The sequence below is a fragment of the Microchirus variegatus genome (genome assembly GCF_963457635.1).
Source record: "Microchirus variegatus genome assembly, chromosome: 15".
Taxonomy (NCBI): Eukaryota; Metazoa; Chordata; class Actinopteri; order Pleuronectiformes; family Soleidae; genus Microchirus; species Microchirus variegatus.
In genome coordinates this window covers 10,712,556-10,734,919 of record NC_139816.1, presented here as the reverse complement: position 1 = coordinate 10,734,919, position 22,364 = coordinate 10,712,556, and the positions used below count along the sequence as shown (strand labels likewise).

The window sequence follows — 22,364 nt, the reverse complement described above, 5'->3', positions numbered from 1 at the left end:
TTCTTTGCTTTTAGTGGAGTGGAATAAATGCTCCTGAACAAAAATAGGTTTCTTAAACACACACACACACACAACCAGCACTAATTGTGTTTTGACAAGTACTTAACTGCTGCCTCAGACTGTTTTTATTCTACTACTCAAAACTGATTTTTAGCAACTTAACAAAAGGCCCACATAACAAATCGACACCTGGCTGTTTCCAATATCTTAACATATGTTCACGGTTGTGTCTTAGACAGGCTTTTCTAACTGGAAACTCATGTACGCGAATCACACACCAAATTCCATAGAGAAAATCAGCATTTTTAGGACACAGGAGCTGCTGTTTGATGGCCGCGCCCCGTTTGTCACGTTTGTGTCGCCGAGGTAAATCCAAACAAAGTGAATAAAAACTGAAGTCACGAAAAAAGCACGTTTGAACTGACTTATGGAGGCAGAAGATGATCAATAACTCCTGTGTGCTGTGATATAAAAACGCTGATTTTCTCTATGGGATTTGGTATGGGGGAGTGAGCAGTTACCTAACCCTGTGAATCTTCAGATTTCTGTCATATTCTCTTATTTTGAAAAAGAAAATGTTCAGTAACCTGATGACGTGGTTGATGACGATGGGGTCAGGGGGCAGGAGGAGGTTGGTGAGACGTTGAGGGATCTCGGAGAACTTCAGACGAGGACAATCGAAAATCTGCGGAGAGAAGAAAGGAAACGAAAAACAAATCTATTGAGAAAATTTAAATGAATTACAACAGAGATTTGGATTTTATAAAGCACACTCGTGGTTCATTTTGAATGGAGAAAATGCCTTGTGGTTTATTCTGAGGTGCCACAAGGGGGAGCCTGCATGTTTCCAGTCATTAACAGAACCTGGTCAATTATCATGACATTTAAAGCTGCAGTCTGTAACTTTTAAACGTAAACAAACCTGTAGTAAATTGACGGAGGCAAGGTGGAAGCATAACACAGCGCTAGTAAAGCATACTGCTCTTTGACCTTTGTGTATAATGTTTTCTTTATATTACATTTTGATTGAATAATTGTTTTGAATGAGATTAAATGGAATTGTATAAGTTTACGGAATGGAAAGAATAAATAGTTATATTATATTATAGAATATTTTTTTACACGCGTCAAAACCTGACAGCAGCAGCAGTTCCCTGGATGAAGTAAATCTACGGTTCCTCTCTCTCGTGTTAAGATGACATCATTTTAGTACGCCTTAGAGACCATGAATTGCAGTTATTTTGCTCAGAATAATTACGATTGTGCTTCCACTTTAACGCATACCTGTTGGAAGTACTTGTCACAGTTGATGTACTCCTTGTCGTGGGAGTCCTGCAGCTTGTTGGTCTTGACGTACTGCCACAGGGCCTGGATGATGCAGGAGCGGGTCTGAGTGTGAATGCCGAGCAGGCGAGCCAGACGAGGGTCCAGTTTAAACTGGGGAGGCTGCAGAGACACGATCATACACGACACGTCAAACCACGCGTTTTTATGAGCGCACACATCAGGCCCCCGTCAGTCACTTAACCTCCATCACGTCAGACATCGTTAAAACTGTTTCCCACCGGTCTAAAAATTAACATCGGAACGTGAAATAGACTCTTAAAGTGATACGAAAAGCAATGCCTAAAACATCACCATTAAACAGCCTTTTCTGGCTGCAAAACCGAAAGTCCTCTCTCCCGCACCAAAGTCCATAGAGAAAATCACCAACTTTACATCAGGGCACACAGGAACTGCCGATCCACCGGTGCCTACATCAGTGAATCCATATAGGTCTTCTGTGTTTGAAATGTTCCATTCAGATTTACCAAAGTGACACAAACTTATCAAAAGTGGCCGCACTTATACCTGCAGCTCCTGTTTCTCCATGAGCTACAAAAACGTGCATATTCTCAATGGAATTTGGTGCAGGAGAACGAGCGGTCCACAAACTTGGTAAGACTACAGCAGCTTTTTCAGCCTTTTGTTAAGTGGATAAAAACAGTGTTCTCCCTATTGGCGGCCGTGTTTTCAGTGAGGGCAAGCGTCCATGTCTCAGGCTGGTTCTCCCAGTGGTTCTCTGTAACTTGAGGCCTGCAGGTGATTTCAGAGAGTCTATTTGTGTACATTCTAAGGAGTATCTGCACTCCTAGGTAGAACCATATAAGGTTCTTCGGCTTGTCCTCATAGGAGAACCCTTTCTGGCTCCAGGTAGAACCTTTTTATATATAACCCTTTTGGAGGGTTTCACCAAGAACCCTTTTAACACCGTTTATTCAGGAAAGGGGTTTTAAAGGGTTCTCTGGATCAAAATGGTTCTTACTTGAACCATTAATGTTCTTACAAGAACCCTTGAAAAACCCTCTCTTGGGGAAAGGGTTTTTTCAGAAGCAAATGGTTCCAGGTAGAACCTGAGCCCTTGTAGAAGAACCCTTTTGGAACCCTTATCTCTAAGAGTGTGTGTGTGGCGCCCTCACCTGGTAGTCCAGCATCAGCAGCAGGGTGCAGCGCACGCTCACGTCCCCTGGCCTCTTCACCTGGAAACCGTCTGTTTCCTGGGTGGTGGGCGTGCGGTGCCACTGGAAAAAAAAACAAAAAAACAAAAAAAACACAAAACACAGACTGAGTCACTTTGTTCAGACTAAATCATGGTTTGTTTCATTTTAATAAACATTCCTTTATACACTTTATTCATCAAAGCACTTCATTTGTTTTGTTTTGTTCTGCCAGTTTCTCACTGTGAGCAACGGCGTACAAATAAACGGTTTAAAAATGCGTGAAAAGCACTGATGTTTTAGCTATGTTTTCATGCTTTTGTGCCTCTTTTGTCTTGAAGAGCTGTCGCATGCTTCCTGCGACACACAAATTCACGCATTTAACCTTCAGTCCTCATTCTGTGCAATATGTACATACTTTGGGCTTTTTCCTCTAGTGCCACCTTATAAGGTGTACGCGTCGGACAAAAACATCTCAACAACAGCGAGGACGAATTGTAACGGATTTGTAAAATCTAGAGCACCATCATTAGGTCAAATTTTACGACTTTTTTAAAGATAAAACTCTCTCACACCAAACTCCGCGTAGAAAAATCAGCATTTTTAGCTCATGCAAAACACAGGGGCTGCTGCTTTGTTCTCACCCTGCAGAGCTACGTGTGTGTGTGTGTGTGTGTGTGTGTGTGTGGTTTCTGCAAACCAGCCACAAGTGCACCGTGCGCTGAGAAAACCCACGATAGCAAAAGGTCAAAACGCGCGGCCGCCGCACCTGAATGATATCGTGTGAAATAGCAGCAACAATCACCGCGAGTGTATTTTCGTCGCCTCGTCTCTCGTGCGCTCGCGTAAACCGCTCGATCTTATTTACGTCTCCATTTTTTTATCAGAACTGGCCAGGAAACGACAGGAATATTTCGCTTTACTTTTCCCAGCTGACTCATCACAGGTGAAGTACTGATTGTGGCATCCATCAAAAGAATTTTGATGGAAAAATCATTCAAAGTAGAAGCATCTGAGTGCCTTACTCCGATGTGCTCTTAAAAGGATGAACCTTGAGAAGTCATCATTTTCACTCTCACACTCTTCTTTTTTCTTTTTTATTATTAAGTCAATACATTTTGTGAGGATACAAAGTCAAGGGCAGCTTGTGGCTGTTTTTTAATAAGAAAGCGCTTGTTTCTGCAGCGCTCACACCTGCGTGTTGACCTTGCGATGCTGAATTTAATAATGATAATAATAATAAAAAAATAAAAAAAACCTTTTCTGTTTTTACAGAAAGAGAGGAGGTCGGCGCACTCTCTCCTCCTATTTCATTATTATTTTCACATTTATCCAACGGGCAAACAGACGGGGAAGCGTGTGAGTTTGGGTGATTTTGCGGCTAAAGACGGCGACGCGGGGTTCGTTCTCCGCGCGACGACAAAGAGCCCGTCACCCGACCTTGAGAGCGAAGACGATCGTTCTGACTCACTGTCGTACAAAAAAAAAGTTCTTTACCGCAAGATCGCGTGATCTCACTTTTGAAAGCTCCCACCCGCCAAGTGGCCAACACGCGGCACAAATAATGCCAAAATAAGAGCACGGAGAGTGTTTAACGCACAGTGAGTCTCTGCTCCACTTTAAATCAGAGGAGAAAATATTTCAATTTGGATTTGAATAGATGTTCAAGGCTCAGAGAGGAGACAAAGAACTGACAGCTTTTTATTTTTGATATGTTAATTTATTTTTTACACACTTTTAGCAAGTCGGAATAGGAACCATTTTAGACACGGTTGTATTTGTGTTTCCTTCAAGGGACAATTATTATATATGCTGATTTTTACCTGGCACATTTTGCACCTCCGGTTACTTTCTTACTTCTTCGACGTTATATATATTTGATTCAGAGATGTTTGTTCATGCGTCCTCTGTATATCTTTAAAATGGCATCTTTTGTAGGGTTTTTATAAGTGCTGTGCAAAAGGTTAACGCATGACGCATTTCCATGACGACCGACCGGGAATAGACGTGCGTGACGTCATGTTTACCAGTTAGCTCCGTTAGCTGCATTAGCTCCTTTTAGTGACGTTAGCGCGCCTACAGTCAAACTGGAGCGGTCTGTTTATTAAAGGAAAAGAGCAGCGCTACAAATAACCAGCGTACCTGTGTACTGCATATGTGTGCCTCTGTTTTTAAAGTTTAGCGTTACTTTAGAGACTCATTTTAAAGGTGCCATGTGTAAGAATGTGGCCAAAAACAGTTACTACATTCAAATTCAAAATACCGAGGTCTTTCGGGTTTTGTTTTCCTGACGTAACTGGCAACCCGTGGTTGCTCGGCAGCTGAGACTCTACTGACTGCAATGATTGGCAGACGGCGGTAGGTGGCGCCACATGCCAAAACATGATTTCAAAACACAAACATGATTTGCAGTCTGCAAAAGATTTGTTTTAATGCAAATATTTTGGCTGTACTGTTGTTGTTGGTGAGTTCAGTTTGTTATATGAACATTATTCCTGAGTCTCTGTGACATATTAGGAGGATTTTATGGCCAGTTGCTTTAGATTTATTACATAATGCACCTTTAACAATCTGGAGTCATGTAAACATGACGTCACGCGAGTCTTTTTCTGGTCAGTCGTCATGGAAACGTTGTGCATTAACGTTGGCGCAGTTGACATGTTAACATTTGACAGCACTAGTTTTTATGGCACACGATACTTACTGTAACCTTTTTGAATCTTGCACCTGACAAATACTCCATATGACAAAAACAACAACAAACACTAAAACTAATTAAAACTAACATATAAAAAAAATAAAAAAATAAAAACAAAAACTAATGAAAAATCCTATTATAACCTAAAACCTCTTATTTTTCTATATCACACGCTGACGGGTAAAATAACCTTTATGTGCAGAATGCTGCTATTTTATTAGTAAGAAAGTGTGTTTAATATGTAATGACACAAATGCATCTGCATGTATTTGTGTACACCTGCAACTAACTAACTCGACAACTTATTGTGACCAATGAAACATGAAAAACTCTGCTTTGCTTGTTGCAAAACTGACCTCGACCAGGTGGTTGTCTGGACCGTACAGGTCTTTGTCCAGTTCGATCACCAGGCTCTTAAAAAACGAGGAGAACTTCTTCTTCTGCTTCCCAGGCTGCAGAAGAGATACACAGACTGTCGGTCAGCGTCCAAACACACACAAATTCTACACATACATATATATAGATGCACGTTGTTTCACACATTATGGCAAAGTACACTGATATAAAAAGCCACAAGAGGCTGAGCGAGATGAGACTGCAGACGTTCTCAGGGTCCACTTCCTCCGAGCTCGGACCAGAAATATTTGTGGTTTGTGCAACCTAAACGTTTCCTACCGCCGTGAAATGACGGCCTTGCCCCAGACTGCTGAGAACATCAGGGCTTTTAGGCTACAGCGTGGACAACAACGAGCATCTTCCCTCTCTTCAATTGAAATTTTAAGTCCAAAAACAAGACAAAATATAAGGAAATAAAAAGATCCAGAGCAGCCTCTCACTGAATTAGAAGATTATCATCTCAGTTACTTAAAAAAAACAAAAAAAACTGGGGGAAATAAAATGAACAGTGGAACTCACGTCATCCAGCAGCTTCCCCTCCACTCGCAGCTCCCACGATGCAATGCTGCCGTCAGAGTCGTCGGCGTCGGGCCGGGCCGGGTTGAAGGTGTTGGATATGTAAAGCCTCAGTTTACGCTTTTGCTGCTGACACAAGGGCATTAAAGAAGGTCTATCTTTTAAAGGGACATTCCGCCAAACGTTGAGTCAACGTACATGACACAGACACATGGGCTAAGAGGAAAAGAGTTGTTCCTGGGTGTGCAAAAGCAACAAATCCTAATAGTATTGTAAGGTTTCTAAAGCATTCTCCAGCTGCACAACGGCAGCAGTGTGGTAATAAAAAGATAATATTACAGTAATACCATGTGGTTTCCAACGTAATATCGAGGTCAGAGGTCAAACATTGAGTGTTAACCCATGGTCAATTGCTGCAGGAATAATACACACATCCTTATATGGACATCCTGGGGGTGTGTGCTTATAGATCATCAGGCTTTAAAAAAAATGCAACTTTTTTGCCTTCTTATGTGCTGTTGAGTCAAAGTTATGATTTATTTTTGCACTTTTATATCTAAGAGTGTAGGTTGTGCTGAAAAATAAGGATATAATACTCTATATTGCACATTCTTATAGCCTCTGTATATACGTTCTAACATAGTAACAGAAAATAGCAGCCAGTGTTCTCAGGGTTCTAAGAGTTCAGGAATGAAGTTCCATGTTGCACACATACACGTTTCAGGTTTGGTGGGGGGGTTTCTAGTATCACGCCATTTATGTTCCTGAATAAGAACGGTCTTAAGATACCCACAAGTCTTTATTTAGCGATGCTACTTCAGTTTAAAGATCTTTAAAGACTTACACTCTTAGAAATAAAAGTGCGACGTAGAACCATAAAACCATAAAGTAGAACCATATAAGGTTCTTCGGCTTGTCATCTACCCTTAGTGTTACCAAGAACCCTTTTAAAACCCTTTATTCAGGAAAGGGGTTTTAAAGGGTTCTCTGGATCGAAACGGTTCTTACTGGAACCATTAGTGTTACCAAGAACCCTTTAAACAACAAATGGTTCCAGGTTGAACCTCAGCCCTTGTAGAAGAATACTTTTGGAACCCTTATTTCTAAGAGTGTAGTCCACTAAACCCTGGCAGCCTTCATCCACATGAAACCCCCCCCACACTAAAAGTTGTAGTGCATATGCCAGGCCTGTATGTGGTGCTGTAACGCTGCCACAGAAACACACCACACAAATAGAGGATAAGACATGGAAAACTCACTCACATTAAAGTGTATAAACAATGTATACAATAGAGCAGAAGTGACTTTTTCTAACCTTCATCGGTCTCTTCAGTGCTTCCTGAATGTCCACACGCTTGCGCATGATGGTCTGGTCCAGTTTGCGCTCAAAGGCCAGCAGGTCCATGTAGGCCTGAGATTCTGGGACCAGCTCACGGATCTGCTTAGAGGGGACAAAATGGAAGAACACTGACATTAAAATCTTGAGATTAGAGACGGAACTATGGCACGTGGTGGACTCAAAAGGTCTCGGTGCTGGTAGGTGGTCCAAGGACGTTCTAACTCTTTCATTTTCCTTCTTAGTAGCTTTAATGTTGGGATACTAGTAGCAGAGCCAATGGTTAAGATAAGGATAGACCTTGATAGATAAGACATTAATAATAAATAAGATAATGCTAGATAATGCTATCTACAATATGGACGACTTTTAATATCTGATATTAAAGATTCACTTGGCTTGGAGTTAAACAGGACTGAAATATTATTTTCAATATTCAAATTTCAAAACACGTCCACTTTCTGTGGCTGCACCGTGTTGTGCATTTGATTGAAATGTTCCTCATGTTTTATGCATCAGCTCTTTTCAGAATTCAGCCCGTGACACACAGTGTTCTGGAATCTTGTTTTTGATTTGGAAATCAAGTTTAATCAAAGCGGCAAAACATCTGCTTGTTCTTTGCTGAGTGGGTCACTGTGCAAAAACAAACTCAGATGATTAGACTAGAGACTAGGATTATTTGACAGATAATTCATATTGGGGAGTTTTTTATGAGACGTTTTTAAGTATCGTATTAGGGCCAAACAAAAGAATCTTTCAAGAATGAAGTTGAATATGAATAATAATAATAATAAGTATTATAATAATAATACTTTATTCTCGAAAGATTGCAACTTTATTCTTAAAAGAATTCAACATTATTCCCATAATATAACAACTTTATTCTCGAAAGATTACGACTTTATTCTCCTAATATCATGACTTAATTCTCGAAAGATTATGACTTAATTCTCAAAAGAATCCCACATTATTCTCATAATATCACAATTTTATTCCCGAAAGAGTACGACTTTATTCTCGAAAGATTACGACTTCATTCTCATAACATTTTGAGTTTATTCTCAAATGATTACCACTTTATTCTCATGATATTACCACTTAATTCTTAATGTCTTCAGTTTGGCCTTAAATTCCATTAAAGCATATTCCTTTCCTGCTGCCCGGTCCATCATTAATATGGTGGTCCACACACACACACACGTCCTGGGGACACTGGGATAAAAATGACATGTAGTGTGTGCAGCGAAGCAGCCAGCACCAATACATTACCATGCTGATGAAAGTCCTCAGAGCTTCAAGGGCTGCACACACACACGCACACACAGACACACACAGACACACACAGACACACACACACACACACACACACACACACACACACACACACACACACACACACACACACACACACACACACACACACACACACACACACACACACACACACACACACACACACACACACACACACACACACACACTTCTCCCCTCCCGCTTTCATGTTTCTTTCTAAATGGCTGCTTTCATTATTGCCTCTCTATCTGAAGCTGGCTGCCTCTCAGCAGACCGAGGTGCCGAGCAGATGCAGGAGTGTGGCAGACATTCTCTGTCCCTGACTCATTCTTGTGGAGTGGCCGCTCTCCGGGCCACGCCAGCGGCAATCTGCCTGTCTGGGTTATGTTAGAGGATAAGACCCGAGGTCCAGACGCTCACAGTGTCCAGACACTGTCCACATCTGTGCGCTGGTCAGGATGTGGTGAGGTTTAGGTCTGGCACGGGGCCGTGACAAAAAAAAGAAAAAGATATTTAATTTAAAACCCTCAGACGGCGTGGACTTACCTGTGGCAAAGAGGGTGAGATGATGCCACTGCTTTTTTTTTACCCGTGCTCTGCAATGACCCACTGGCTATTTCAATTTAAATCAAAAACGATACAACAACAAAAACGGGGGTAAGTAAAAACCTTCACCATCATCTGGCCCTCTACGCTTTCCAAGCCCTGACATCAAAACCTGGCCAAGACTCTCGTCTGTTCTGCACACGAAACACAATAACACACAAAGAAGAAGAAGAAGAAGAAGAAGAAGAAGAAAAAAACAAAAAAAAACAAAGCAAAAGGTAAAAATATGCAGCCTCACCCTTTGCGGAAGAATCTTGTCTGCCATTTTCCTTCTCTTAGCACTGGAGAGAGGGAGAGAAAGACAGAGAGAAAGAGGGAAAGAGAGAGCATGTTACTATGGTGACTGATAGCGTAGCACCCAGGCCATCTGCTAAAATGCTGGGCCATATCCAGCACCCCAGCGTCCCAGCTGTGTGTGTGTGTGTGTGTGTGTGTGTGTGTGTGTGTGTGTGTGTGTTCTCCGAAATGCAGCGGTCCACCTGGAGAGCACGAACCGTGAACGGCCAACAAAGTGTCACATCGCACAACACTTTTCATGAAATATATGCACTGCACTTATGCTCACACACACAAACACACACACAAACACACACGTTGGTTTCCATGACATCAGAGGACATTGCGTTGACTTACATTCATTTCCTGGAGACAAACTCGAACTACTACTGACCCTGAGCCTAACCTTAACCTAACCCTCACCTCAGCCTAACTTTAAAACACGTATTCACCTTAAAATGTAGGAATACCAGGTACACACACACACACACACTCATGCTGGTTTTGTGTTCTTTGTGTGGACACTCATAGACCTAACCTATGAACCTATCCCAACTAAATGCCTAATCCTTACCTTAACCCTAAAACCAGGTCTTAATCCTCAAAAACCCTATTAAAGTTGTGTGGACCAGCCAAAATGTCCTCACAAGGTGAAACGTCCTCACAAAGATGGGTTTCCATGACTACAGAGGACATTGCATTGACTTGCATTCATTTCCTGGAAACCATAATTACTACTAACCCTGACCTAAACCTAACTTGTGTCTTCACCTTAAAATGTAGTGATTTACGTTATGGGGACTTGATTTTTGTCCCCATAATGTGAGCGTGTAAACAGATTTAGGTCCTCACAACATAAGGAATACCAGTTGCACACACACACACACACACATTTTACGCCGCTGCAGCAGGACTTAGATGGCGACAGCAGGTGTGTTTTATAGGAATGCAGCGTCAAAGATTCACAGAGGAGAAAATACAGTGAGTGTAAATGTGTTTTCATTCATGAATTGGTGTGTACTGTTACCATGTTGTTATTTTTTTTCTGTCTCATACTTACCAAGGAGGGACTATACTGTGATATTGTGAAGAGTCGGTGACTTTCTTTATTAAAAAAAAACCCAAACACGACAACTTCTTCCTTCCTCCTCCTCCGCTCAAACGCTCTCTTTTACACTCGGATAAATTCATTACAGGTGTTCTGTCGCCGTTGTAATAATTCTACCTTTTCCACGCTCCGTCGTCTTGTTGAGGATTTGAAAAAGCTGACTTATTAAATGTCAATGTTTGGAGATATTTTGTTGTACTACACTGTTTTAAGATGTCATCTGTGTTCCAGCCCAGTTACGCTGGAATGAAAAAGCTTATGCAATGTGAATGAAAACAGAGGGAAACGTATATATACATATTTATATTAAGAAATTGTGATGTGTTAATTGTGGAGATTTTCAGTTTTATGTCTCTTTCTATTAGCTGTAGCTAATAATTACATTTTAGGTGGAAATATAATTTTTTAATCTGGTTTTAACGATGATAACAAACGATGGGTCAATCTCAATCTTTCTTTTAAAATGTCCAAAAAGGGTGTGGTTTTCACCCTCATCTGTTGAGTTACTAGTTTGTTTATTTATTTATTCTCAGCTGATTTGCACCAAACTTGGTTGAGAGATAAGACGTGGACCACGGGAAGAACCTACACATTTTGCATTATGGCCGTATTTTCCCAAAACTGTAATTTTCCTAATCAATTTAGTCATAAAGTGTTGATGAGTGTTTCTAAAACCTGAAAATGACAATGTTCTCAAATGAGATAATATTCACATTTTAGGATTTTAGGCCTAATTTAGTAGTATATCATTCTGTTTTGTTGATTAAAGTTTGTTTTTGCAGTTTAGAAATGTTCCTTTTTTTGAAAAAAATCACAGAGACACTGCAGTAATCTGTGAAACACTACGTTAAGTCGTCATGCCAAATACTCATAGATCCACGAGTGCAGTGCAAAGGAAAACACACACCTGCATCACAACAATCCGCCATTTAAATTCAAAAGGTGTTCAGGTTGGATTCTAATCTTTTTTTTTTTTTTTTAAATGTTCCCTCTATATATATATAAAAGGTTCCCATCATGCCATGCTCCAGTCCAAAGCATGCACCATCTTCTAGGTCTGTCATTCAGGAAGTGCTGGGTTGAGGTTAAAAAAGGCTAAAAAAAGGGGGGGGCCATCAAAGAGTCATCAAACGTAAGGAAAAGGGACATGCAGCAGAAGAAACTCCTACTTGGATCCGAGCGTGGGATCTGATTGGGGCTCTCTCATGTCCATCTGCCTCGCCGGCATCTCATTGGCTCCGGGGAATCCGACTGGCTTCCTAAGAATTGGTGAGGATTCGAAGGTTGTCCGATTAGCGTTTTCTTTTTTTTTTTGGACGAGACAGATATAATCAGCAGAAAAAGACGAGAAACACCAGGTGGATCTGGCTGTGTGTGTCAGTGTGTGTCAGTGTGTGTGTGTGTCATGTTCAAGGGTCTACTATTAGGTGCTAAACTCAGACAAGGGATGTGTTTGTGTGACACATACACACACACAGGACTTGGGCGTCGTCGTCCTGCCTCGTCTGACGGACTCGACAAAGTTTCTGAGTGAACCAAAACAACCATGCTTCACACACACGCACACACACACAGACAACACACTGATAATGGACACGCTGTGGTGATCGGGAAGGGAGCAAACAAGCTGTGTGTGACTTAAGGTTGAGCTCTGGATGTTGCTTCCATGTATAAAAGGAAAAAAAAAAACACTCTACTTTCAACACTATGGTCATTTATGAATAGAAAAATCAAGCCTTTCTATTTCCCAACGTTTTATATATAAGCCAGATCTGATTTATCACGTTAAAAAAAAACTCAGGTTCATTCCTCCACAGACCAAAAAATCAAACCTCAAGCATCTTAAGTAACCGTGTGTCGTGATCAGCGAGAAAAGACTTCACTTCAAGGGCAAACAGGAGGGCTTTACAAGTGATATAGTTTTGAAGGGAGATAAAAGATCAAAATGGAAAGCCGAAAAAAAAATAAAATAGAAATACAAGAGGTGAGTGACTAATGAAATTTCACACGAAAGGAAGCAGCAGAGGAACAAAACCACCAGCTCAACTGCAAATCTGAACTGAAACGACAGTGTTTAAAGGTACAGTACGAAGGCTACTACTGTAGCCTACACTACACCTACTCTGCAGAATAACCGCTTCAACAGCACAAGCAACAGCTGCCTTACGCTGAAAAACTAAGAGTCTAAAAGAAAACGCTGGACAATAAATGTATTATTGTCGGTGGATAGTTTCAGACATGGAGGCGTTTCTGTCACTGTCTGTGCTCGTCTGAAATTGGAGAGGAGCTCAACACAGATGTCGCCTTTTTCCAGTAAACAGTTCTAGCACGGAGTACCGGGTACTATCCCACGCCGAGCCAAATCGCGCTCGAACCGTATAGTGGAAAAAGCGCCAAGTAGAGTAGTGAGCAGAAAAGTGGGTGTGATTCTGCCTATTGCAGCTTTAATGTGCTTTAATTAAAACAACTTAAATGATGATTATAAAAGATATTACACCAACTGTGAAAAGTATTGAAATTAGCATCTGAAATTGAATAGTCATGATGTTATCGTGAAGAAAATGATCTAGAAACTCTTCCTTCTTTGCTTTATGAAGTCTGTGGACCACATGCAGCCCCCCCCCCCCCCACTCGATGTTATTGTATCCCACCCCTAATTGAGTTTATAATGAGTTACTTCTGTATTAATACATGTTAATTGATAGATTAATTTAACATCTTAAATACATTAATATTGTGGGTTAGCGTTAGGGTATTAATGGTTCCAGATCAAAACAAACACTTTTACTTTGAAAATCAGAGAAATAGTAGGGCTGGGAATCGTCAGAGTACAGTTACAACACGATATTAGTATTTGAAACTGAAATGTCAGTTAAATTTTTTTTATGCTAATCCACAAAAAGAGACCCCTCGTTTATGGCTTTTATAGATAAAATGTATACACAATTAATTTTCAGCGACAAACATTAAAAGAATGTGGAGCTGATTATGCTTTCTGCTAAAATTGGAGAAGATAGGGCGTTAAAGAGGAAAAACCTCTTTAACGCCCTATAAGCATGACATAATGTGTAAATAATAGCACACAAACTTGATATCTGGGACACAAGATGGGAGTATTTTGTAACAAATCAAATTAGAATTAAATCCTATTTTTAGCCGTCGCTTTGCAAAGGACAGTGTTTGTTTGTGCCGCAGAGGCGAGTGTCGCTGGAACCATAAGGTATCAATGACACTGGCTAACACAGGTGGTCTGTCCTCAGCTGGCAGCAGTGTGGGGGTCTGAGCTGGAGCGGCAAGGACACACACACACACACACACACACACACACACACACACACACACACACACACACACACACACACACACACACACACACACACACACACACACACACACACACACACACACACACACACACACACACACACACACACACACACACACACACACACACACACACACACACACACTCTCAAAGCAACAAAGCAACAGCGAGACGGGGAAAGGGACGGGTCACCCTGGACCATTGATCACGCTCAGTGCCCTGCCTGTGAGTCTGGACGTTAAAGCACCGACGCAGGACAACGTTTCCCCCAGACCTGTTCGACAAGTCGCTTTAATTGTGCGCGGATCAATTGTGCTGCAGATAGTGAGACAATGAAACGGAGGAAGACAGGAGGTCCAGCGCATATCGATCGCCTCTCTAATGACCACACCTGCCTCACAATCTCTGTCCTCACACAATAGATGTTCATCTACTCTGGTAAAACTGATTAAGGCAGCAACTAACGATTATTTTGATAATAAATGAACCTGTCGATTATTGTTTAGGGTTCACTCTTTGGTGCATTAAAGGTGCCATATGTAAGAATGTGGCCAAAAAACAGTTACTACATTCAAATTCAAAATACTGAGGTCTTTTTAGGTTTCGTTTTTTTAACTTAACTGGCAACCCGTGGTTGCTCGGCAGCTGAGACTCTAATGACTGCAATGATTGATAGACGGTGGTAGGTGGCGCCACATGCCAAAACATGATTTCAAAACATAAACATGATTTGCAGTCTGCAAAATATTTTGAGTTCAGTTTGTTATATGAACATTATTCCTGAGTCTGTGTGACATATTAGGAGGATTTTATGGCCAGTTGCTTTAGATTTATTACATAGTGCACCTTTAAATATCAGAGAAATTATTATAAATGCACGCAAACTGATGAATGGGTTATAAAAACAGTTGATGCTCGCATTATGTTCAAGAAGGACCACCACACTGACAACAAAAAAAGGGTAACAACACGCCAAATCACACCTAGGTCACACATGTCTTCACTTAGGTGTGTGAACGTTACACAGAAAAAAATGACTGGATTGAATAGAGGAAACACTCAGTCATGGCTGTGAGAGGGATGCACAGGTGAAGGGCAAAGAAAAAGGAGACCAAAAGTCATGGTTTCATTCTCATCATCTCGTCATTCCTTAATCGTTTTGTGATTATAGTTTGTGATTATTCTCATCTAAACATCTTTAAATTCCTTTTTTGTCAGACAAACGGCACAAAAATTAAATAAAAATGTACCATTAAAAAAGTTTTTTATAAACAGTTGGCGTGAACAATAAAGAATAATTTTATAATGATAATACATTAGGTGATATTTATCACATTATTAAATGCGCCATATGTAAGAATGTGGCCAAAAACGGTTACTACACTCAAATTCAAAATACTGAGGTCTTTTAGGTTTCGTTTTTCCCGCCATTGTAGCTCAGACGTAACTGGCAACCCATGGTTGCTCGGCAGCTGAAACTCTACTGACTGCAATGATTGGTAGATGGCGGTAGGTGGCACCACATGCCAAAACATGATTTCAAAACATGATTTGCAGTCTGCAAAAAAAATGTTTTAATGTAAATATTTTGGCTGTACTGTTGTTGTTGGTGAGTTCAGTTTGTTATATGAACATTATTCCTGAGTCTCTGTGACATATTAGGAGGATTTAATGGCCAGTTGCTTTAGATTTATTACATAATGCACCTTTAAATTATATGTAACTATTTTTTTTGGAAATAGTGTGCTTGATTTATTAATTCATATTTTAAGGTGAAGGGGTGAGATTAAATATGTTTTAAACATCCTTATCACTAATTCTCAAACATAAGAAGAAGCTAAATGAACATTTAATTTACCATTATACATTACATTAATACCAATTTAAAAGGAAAATTCTTCAAGTCCAAGAGGCTGAAAACATGTATGCTAATCACTGGTGTGCTACCTATAACGATAAGACTTTCAAATCATTCAACAACTGAACCACTAAAATAATAAATTCCACCATTTTATAGACTTAAAAAAAAAAAAAAAAATTATGAAAATCATTCTGTATTTAACTCTGCTGAGCAAATGTAAGCCTACTAGCATGCTACACGTCGGCGAACACGTTTAGCATGTTAGCGTGCCGGCGTTAGCGTTCGGCTCAAAGGGCCACAGAGTGACAACAAGCTAAATCACCTCAGTGATCGATGAGACGAGAGTATTAATTAAAGCTGTTGTGAATTTAATATGTCCGCTGCCTCGCTGATTATCCTATTAATCATTTCTCACTTCATGAAAAATAACCCGCACGTTTCATTAGCGGGGGCTAGCGCGTCGTGCTACCTCCAGCGACGAGGTCATGGTTTCGGCCGTCTTTTGTCCGCCTGTGAACAACATAACTGAAAATCTAAAGGACGGATTCCGATGAAAATTTTTGTGGATGTAGGGTAGGTTATGGCCGGGTTGAGGATTTTTTTTCCTATCTGTTAAAAAATATCAGTATTACTTTGCTGTGTGCTTCTTTATTAATAACTTATTTATTTTAATAATTCATATATTCAGATTTGATAACTCTATATTTACATAAAATATGAATTTTAATGTTCACATAGACTTTCAGTTCAGTTGAGAAGGAAACCAAGGCTATTGTCGTCACACATGAAGTGCTACTGTATTTAAGCCATGCAGTGTTTGGGTGGTGGACGGATTCACGGATGATTGACACTCACTTCCTGGCCCGGTTCTGGACGGCCTGCTGCTGCTGCTGCTGCTGCTGTTGCTGCTGCTGCTGCTGGACCTGCTGGGAGGGGGCAGGCCTCTTACGACTGGGCTCCATCACCGGGGAGGGCAGGCCGGGTCGCACTGCTGGGCTCCCTCCGTACGGTGGGCCGGGGGGGCCCATGGGCGCTCCCTGGTGGGGCATCCTCGCTCCAGACGGCATGCCAGGACGCTGGGGAAGAAAGCCAGAAAGCGAGAGCAAGGGGTCACGGATTTGTAGAAAACAGTCGTCGTCGTCGCCATCGTGCGTATTTATAAGCGCGTCTAAAAATACAACAAAGGAAACATCAGATCAGTTGTGACTGTTATGTACTTCACACTGCTGGATTAAAGGCGGAGTCGTTTTTTATTTTGTCTGTGTGACAATGGACCGTGGAGCAGAGCTGCGACTGCGTTTGTCTTTGTCAGCTTCGAAACGCAAGGTGAAATAGACGTGTTTCACTACAACTTGTCATTACGATGTTACACTGTAAAAGCGCGTTGGAATGCAATTTTCATGGATAAATGGCAACTTGATTGATGGCCCAGTGTTATTCGTTTTTCGAATGCTTTATCCTCAACTTGACAGTTGTGGGGGGAAAAATACGAGGTACTCTCTGGACAAGTTGTCATTGACTCTCACATTCACACCTACGGTCAATTTGGAGTGTCCAATTAACCTAATCCCAATTCTGCATGAATCCACGCACGCACGCACGCACGCACGCACGCACGCACACACACACACACACACACATAGATAACATGCAAACTACACTCTTAGAAATTTCTTCTTCTACAAGGGCTGTGGTTCTACCTGGAACTAGAGCTGAAACGATTAATCGATTATTAATCGATTACTAAATTAATCGTCAACTATTTTGATAATCGATAATCGGTTTGAAGCTTTTTTCATGATTAAAACCAGATTTCTGATTGTTTTAGCTTCTTAAATGTGAATATTTTCTTTGCTTCTTTGCTCCACATAACAAAGAAATCATTAAAACTGAATCATTTTGGTTTGTGGACAAAACCAGACATTCGAGAACATCGTCATTTCCAGGTTTGACTAACATTGATCAACGTTTTTTTAACATTTTCTGACATTTTATGAACTAAAGATTCATCGATTCATTGAGAAAATGATCGACAGATTAATCGATTACCAAAATAATCGTTAGTTGCAGCTCTTCCTCTAAAACCATTTGTTTTTCAAGGGTTCTTGGTAACAATAATGGTTCCAGTAAGAACCATTTTGATCCAGAGAACCCTTTAAAACCCCTTTCCTGAATAAAGGGTTTTAAAAGGGTTCTTGGTAACACTCAGGGCTCCTTTATAAAAGGTTCTACCAGGGTCCAAAAAGGGTTCTCCTACGAGGACAAGCTGAAGAACCATATATGGTTCTACTTAGCACTTTTATTTCTAAGAGTGTACACACTGAAAGGCAACCGGGATCCAATCCAATGACCTGCTTCCTGTGAGGCAACAATGCTAGCCACTGTACCACCGTCTATTTGTCTTATTTTATCTTTAAAACTAAATAAATGTCTGCTTATGACTGTTAACGTTTACAAGTCAACATGATATTGTTCCAGTTTATGAGCCACTCACTCTCACAAACCAAAGTCCATAGAGAAAATCAGCATTTTTTTATTTTTTTTAGCTTGCAGGGACACGTTAACTACTGGACGCAAATTTGCGTCGCTGAGGTAAACCTGAACAATTTCAAAAACTGAAGTCACAAAATAATGCATTTGAACTTACGGACGAAGGCAGCAGTGGATCAACAACTCCTGTGCTATTTTTCTAAGGACTTTGGTGCAGGACAGAAAAAAGACTGTATAGCATTGAGATAAAGCAGCTTACATATTCTGAAGATAATAGATTTTTTTTTTGTGTGTGTGTGTGTGTGTGAGAGTGTGTCCCTGCCGACAGCTGCTTCCCAGCACTCGCCGTCCCACAGCAAAGTCACCGTGTTAACCCCTCAACAACAACCACACTTAGAAAACATGAACTATCCCTTTAAGACGATCACATAGAACCTCTTTGCTACCTTTAACAACCTTTCAGCGATCGAACAACAGCTGGTTCGGTAAACAGAGAGTTTGCTTTTTGCGCAATCCGGTGACGTCAGTTTCCACGCGTTCTGTTTTTGCTTCACCTTCAACCGTCTGTGGAGTGAAATCCAACATGAGGTTTGTCACAGATGGACAGTCACGTCACATTAGAGCGCACATAAACTATGCAGCATGTGATTTACCAAAAGCCTTTCAGGCCCCGATTGTGAGAGACAAGAGGACGTTTTTTTTCTTCTGCCAAACCCAGATTCTTTCGACAATAAATATCGACTGATACCAGAGCGGTGTTTGAAAATCCACAAACTGAGAGCAGAGCGGTTGTGTTTTGAAAACAAAACAAAAAAACGGCTGTAAAAATTCTTCTCACTCGCGCACAAACCTCAGGAACAATGCAACAACAGTGTCAGAGGTCACAGTCTCACACTCTCGTCTTGACGCGTGGGAACAACTGGGGATCTCTCACCTGTGCCTGTCACTCCCCGTGACAACAGCTGCCGCCCGCCTCATTTCATTTGTCTGAAAACCAGGAGAGCGTTCATGTGATAGAGACAGAGGAATCCTTTCACTTCATTCAAGGAGGGGGGGGGGGAGCACTTTCTACAACGTCTAAGACGCAGAGTAACCGCACTTCTTAATTAAAATGCCATTCCTACGAGTGGAGGAGGAAGGTGCTTTTACTTCACGGAAGAAATACTCCGCTGTAACTATAAATGATGCAGTTTTAAAGCTAAACAATGGTATTTGCATCCCTGTTATTGTCTATTGTTGGACATACTTATTATATTATTATGATTATTATGTTTAAATACATGTATTTCTTCCTTTACATCACCTCTCCGGTCCTGAAAGTACAGGAAACTAATTCTCAGCCAGAACCTTATGGGCTGAAACCACTAGAAACTGAATTTGAATCATTTGAATTTGAATTGCTAAACTTGACTAATTGCATTAAAAAACTGAATCCACACACACACACACAATGAGTGTTGCTATAATCTGACCTGCTGAACTGACTCCAGCTCTCAGGCCGGAGCTCTGCCAGCCAGCCAGGAACCGAATCTGCCATGTGGATGGATATCTATAAATCTAAAGCAACTGGCCATAAAATCCTCCTAATATGTCACAGAGACTCAGGAATAATGTTCATATAACAAACTGAACTCACCAACAACAACAGTACAGACAAAATATTTGCAGTAAAAAAAAAACATTTTGCAGACTGCAAATCATTTTTATGTTTTGAAATCATGTTTTGGCATGTGGCGCCACCTACCGCCATCTACCAATCATTGCAGTCAGTAGAGTCTCAGCTGCCGAGCAACCACGGGTTGCCAGTTACGTCAAAAAATTAAACCTAAAAGACCTCTGTATTTTTAATTTGAATGTAGTAACTGTTTTTGGCCACATTCTTACATATGGCACCTTTAATTTGAATTATTGCATTAAAAAACTGAAACTGAATAGTATAATTTGAAATAGAATTTTTCAAATTCAACACTCTATATATCTTCGCATTCAGTTCTCACAATTCAAATTCAGTTCACACAATTCAGATCCAAATTACTGTGACAGACATCCAGGTAGTTCAAGGATGAAGGAAGAACAATCGAGCACAGATACAGGAGAATGGCTTTGGTGTTTGGCCAGAACACAGCAGCAGAGAAAACAAATAAAAAACCTGAAATAAATATTTTTCTGTGTCCCAGAACGCGGCTTTAAGATCATTTGAGGCGATTCAAATATATATATATATATATAACCTGCTGAGTATTCTTAAATAATAAAGATAGAACGTAACTAACTTTGCGAATCCAGGGGGGGAATAAGTGTGATTAGCTTTCACTCCCTAGAGATTTGATTCAGCCCTCGTTGTTGGTTCATTTAACGTGTTTTAAATGTAAAGTCTTAATTAAAAAAAATAGAGGTAGCTTGTGGATTTAAGCGCGTGATAAATGCATTTGGATGAAAAACTGAAATGTAGAAGAGAAGAAATATGCCGTGCTAGAGTGCAAGGACAAGTGGATCCAAAAAAATATGAAAATCACTGGTGGTTTTCAAATACTATAAATATTTTTGCAAAGAGCAGACATGGCGTCTTGTTGGACTATTTGAACCACAAAACATGGTCGGATTCTACTCTCCGTGAACCACCTCTGCATCATGAAGAAGATGAATTATGAAAGGGTTTTTTATTTGTTTTCCATTCCAACATTTATAAATCGCATTGTGACGTCAGGTTACATTCATACCAATGTTTTTTTGTTTTTCTTTGTTGTTTTATAAAAGATAAAAAAGAAAATGTGTCCAAGACAGACTGAGAAAGTGATGGGAAGCAGCTGAAAGCTGCAAATGGAGGGTTGTCTCTCTTCACACTTGCATCACTTAAAATAAATAATTATAATAAAAAAACACCATTTCCCTCATTTTGTCACCTCTAAATGTGGATAACTGCACACACACACACACACACATACACTAAGTAATGATATAATTAGACTTTCAACAAGAAAAAAACAAACAGAGAAAGAACATTTGTGACAATTTAAAGACGCAGTGTGTGAAATTGAGCAGCATCTACTGGTGAAGTCGCATCTTGCACCTCACCATTCTCAATTGGTGCACCGCACCAATTGGTTTTCCACGACACGGTACCAGCACGAATCGGCTCAACTAATTCTTTTTTTGCTCTTCCATTAGTGATAGTACCTGGTGTTTTTTTTGGTACCTGCTCTGGCGAGGTTCCGTCGTGCGTCAACCTATTGCACAGCACTAGAAAAAAGATATGTCTGATATCAAACCGAGTAGAGTCAAGCCGGGCTTTAGAAAAGTGCCACATGTAGCCTTCGGTTAGCATCCAAAATACTCAAAATTGCACCACCATTGCAGGCTACTGGAAAAACATGGTGGTCCAAAGACGACCCATCTTCTGATCAATACAATCAATTAATACAATCAGGTGATCGTGCATTTAATAAATACACACCGGACCTTTAAGAAAGTGCAAAAACGGGGAGAGATTTGACAACGTTGGACAGGCGGAGGTGGACGTATCATGTGGCCTTTGAAATGGCGAGCGAGCACAGATCCTGCGATAAGGAGAGCGAGCAGACGTCGCTGTCACTCTGGCTGGGCGTTAAATGGGAGGTGTGTGTGTGGGGGGGGGGGCTGGGGGGGGTCAAAGCCACTGAGACAGGTCTTCAAATGGGAGAGGATATTAAAACAACATATGGTCCGGACCTCCTGCTCCACTGTTGCCACCGTCTGGAGTCTTAACATACACCGTGTTTTTCTCTAAGCCGGACGACAACATCCAAACGGGCCTCAGACGAGACTTCCAGACGGACACTGTTAGATAGTGATACTTAAGGCTTTGCAGATGAGAGATACTGGATAATGTGTGAGATAAATCCCCCCCCCCACCCCCCCACCTAAATCCACACACACACACACAATGAGTGTTGCTATAATCTGACCTGCTGAACTGACTCCAGCTCTCAGGCCGGAGCTCTGC

At 40.8% G+C, this 22,364-nt stretch overlaps 1 protein-coding gene across 4 annotated transcripts in view; it reads right to left on the bottom strand.

The window, feature by feature from the left end:
* smarcd3b (SWI/SNF related BAF chromatin remodeling complex subunit D3b) overlaps positions 1 to 22,364 on the bottom strand; it is a 32,097-nt gene that overhangs the window by 3,354 nt on the left and 6,379 nt on the right. Inside the window, exons 2-10 of one of the 4 annotated variants that reach the window (XM_083902069.1) lie at positions 16,748 to 16,968; positions 11,876 to 11,965; positions 9,561 to 9,603; positions 7,403 to 7,528; positions 6,091 to 6,216; positions 5,532 to 5,627; positions 2,460 to 2,561; positions 1,285 to 1,446; positions 588 to 685 (exon numbers count right to left, since the gene is read on the bottom strand). In XM_083902069.1, the coding sequence (XP_083758195.1) occupies positions 588 to 685; positions 1,285 to 1,446; positions 2,460 to 2,561; positions 5,532 to 5,627; positions 6,091 to 6,216; positions 7,403 to 7,528; positions 9,561 to 9,603; positions 11,876 to 11,965; positions 16,748 to 16,968 (1,064 nt within the window). The remainder of the gene's footprint in view (positions 1 to 587; positions 686 to 1,284; positions 1,447 to 2,459; positions 2,562 to 5,531; positions 5,628 to 6,090; positions 6,217 to 7,402; positions 7,529 to 9,560; positions 9,604 to 11,875; positions 11,966 to 16,747; positions 16,969 to 22,364) is intronic. The other 3 variants (XM_083902071.1, XM_083902070.1, XM_083902072.1) reach the window with 3 other exon arrangements.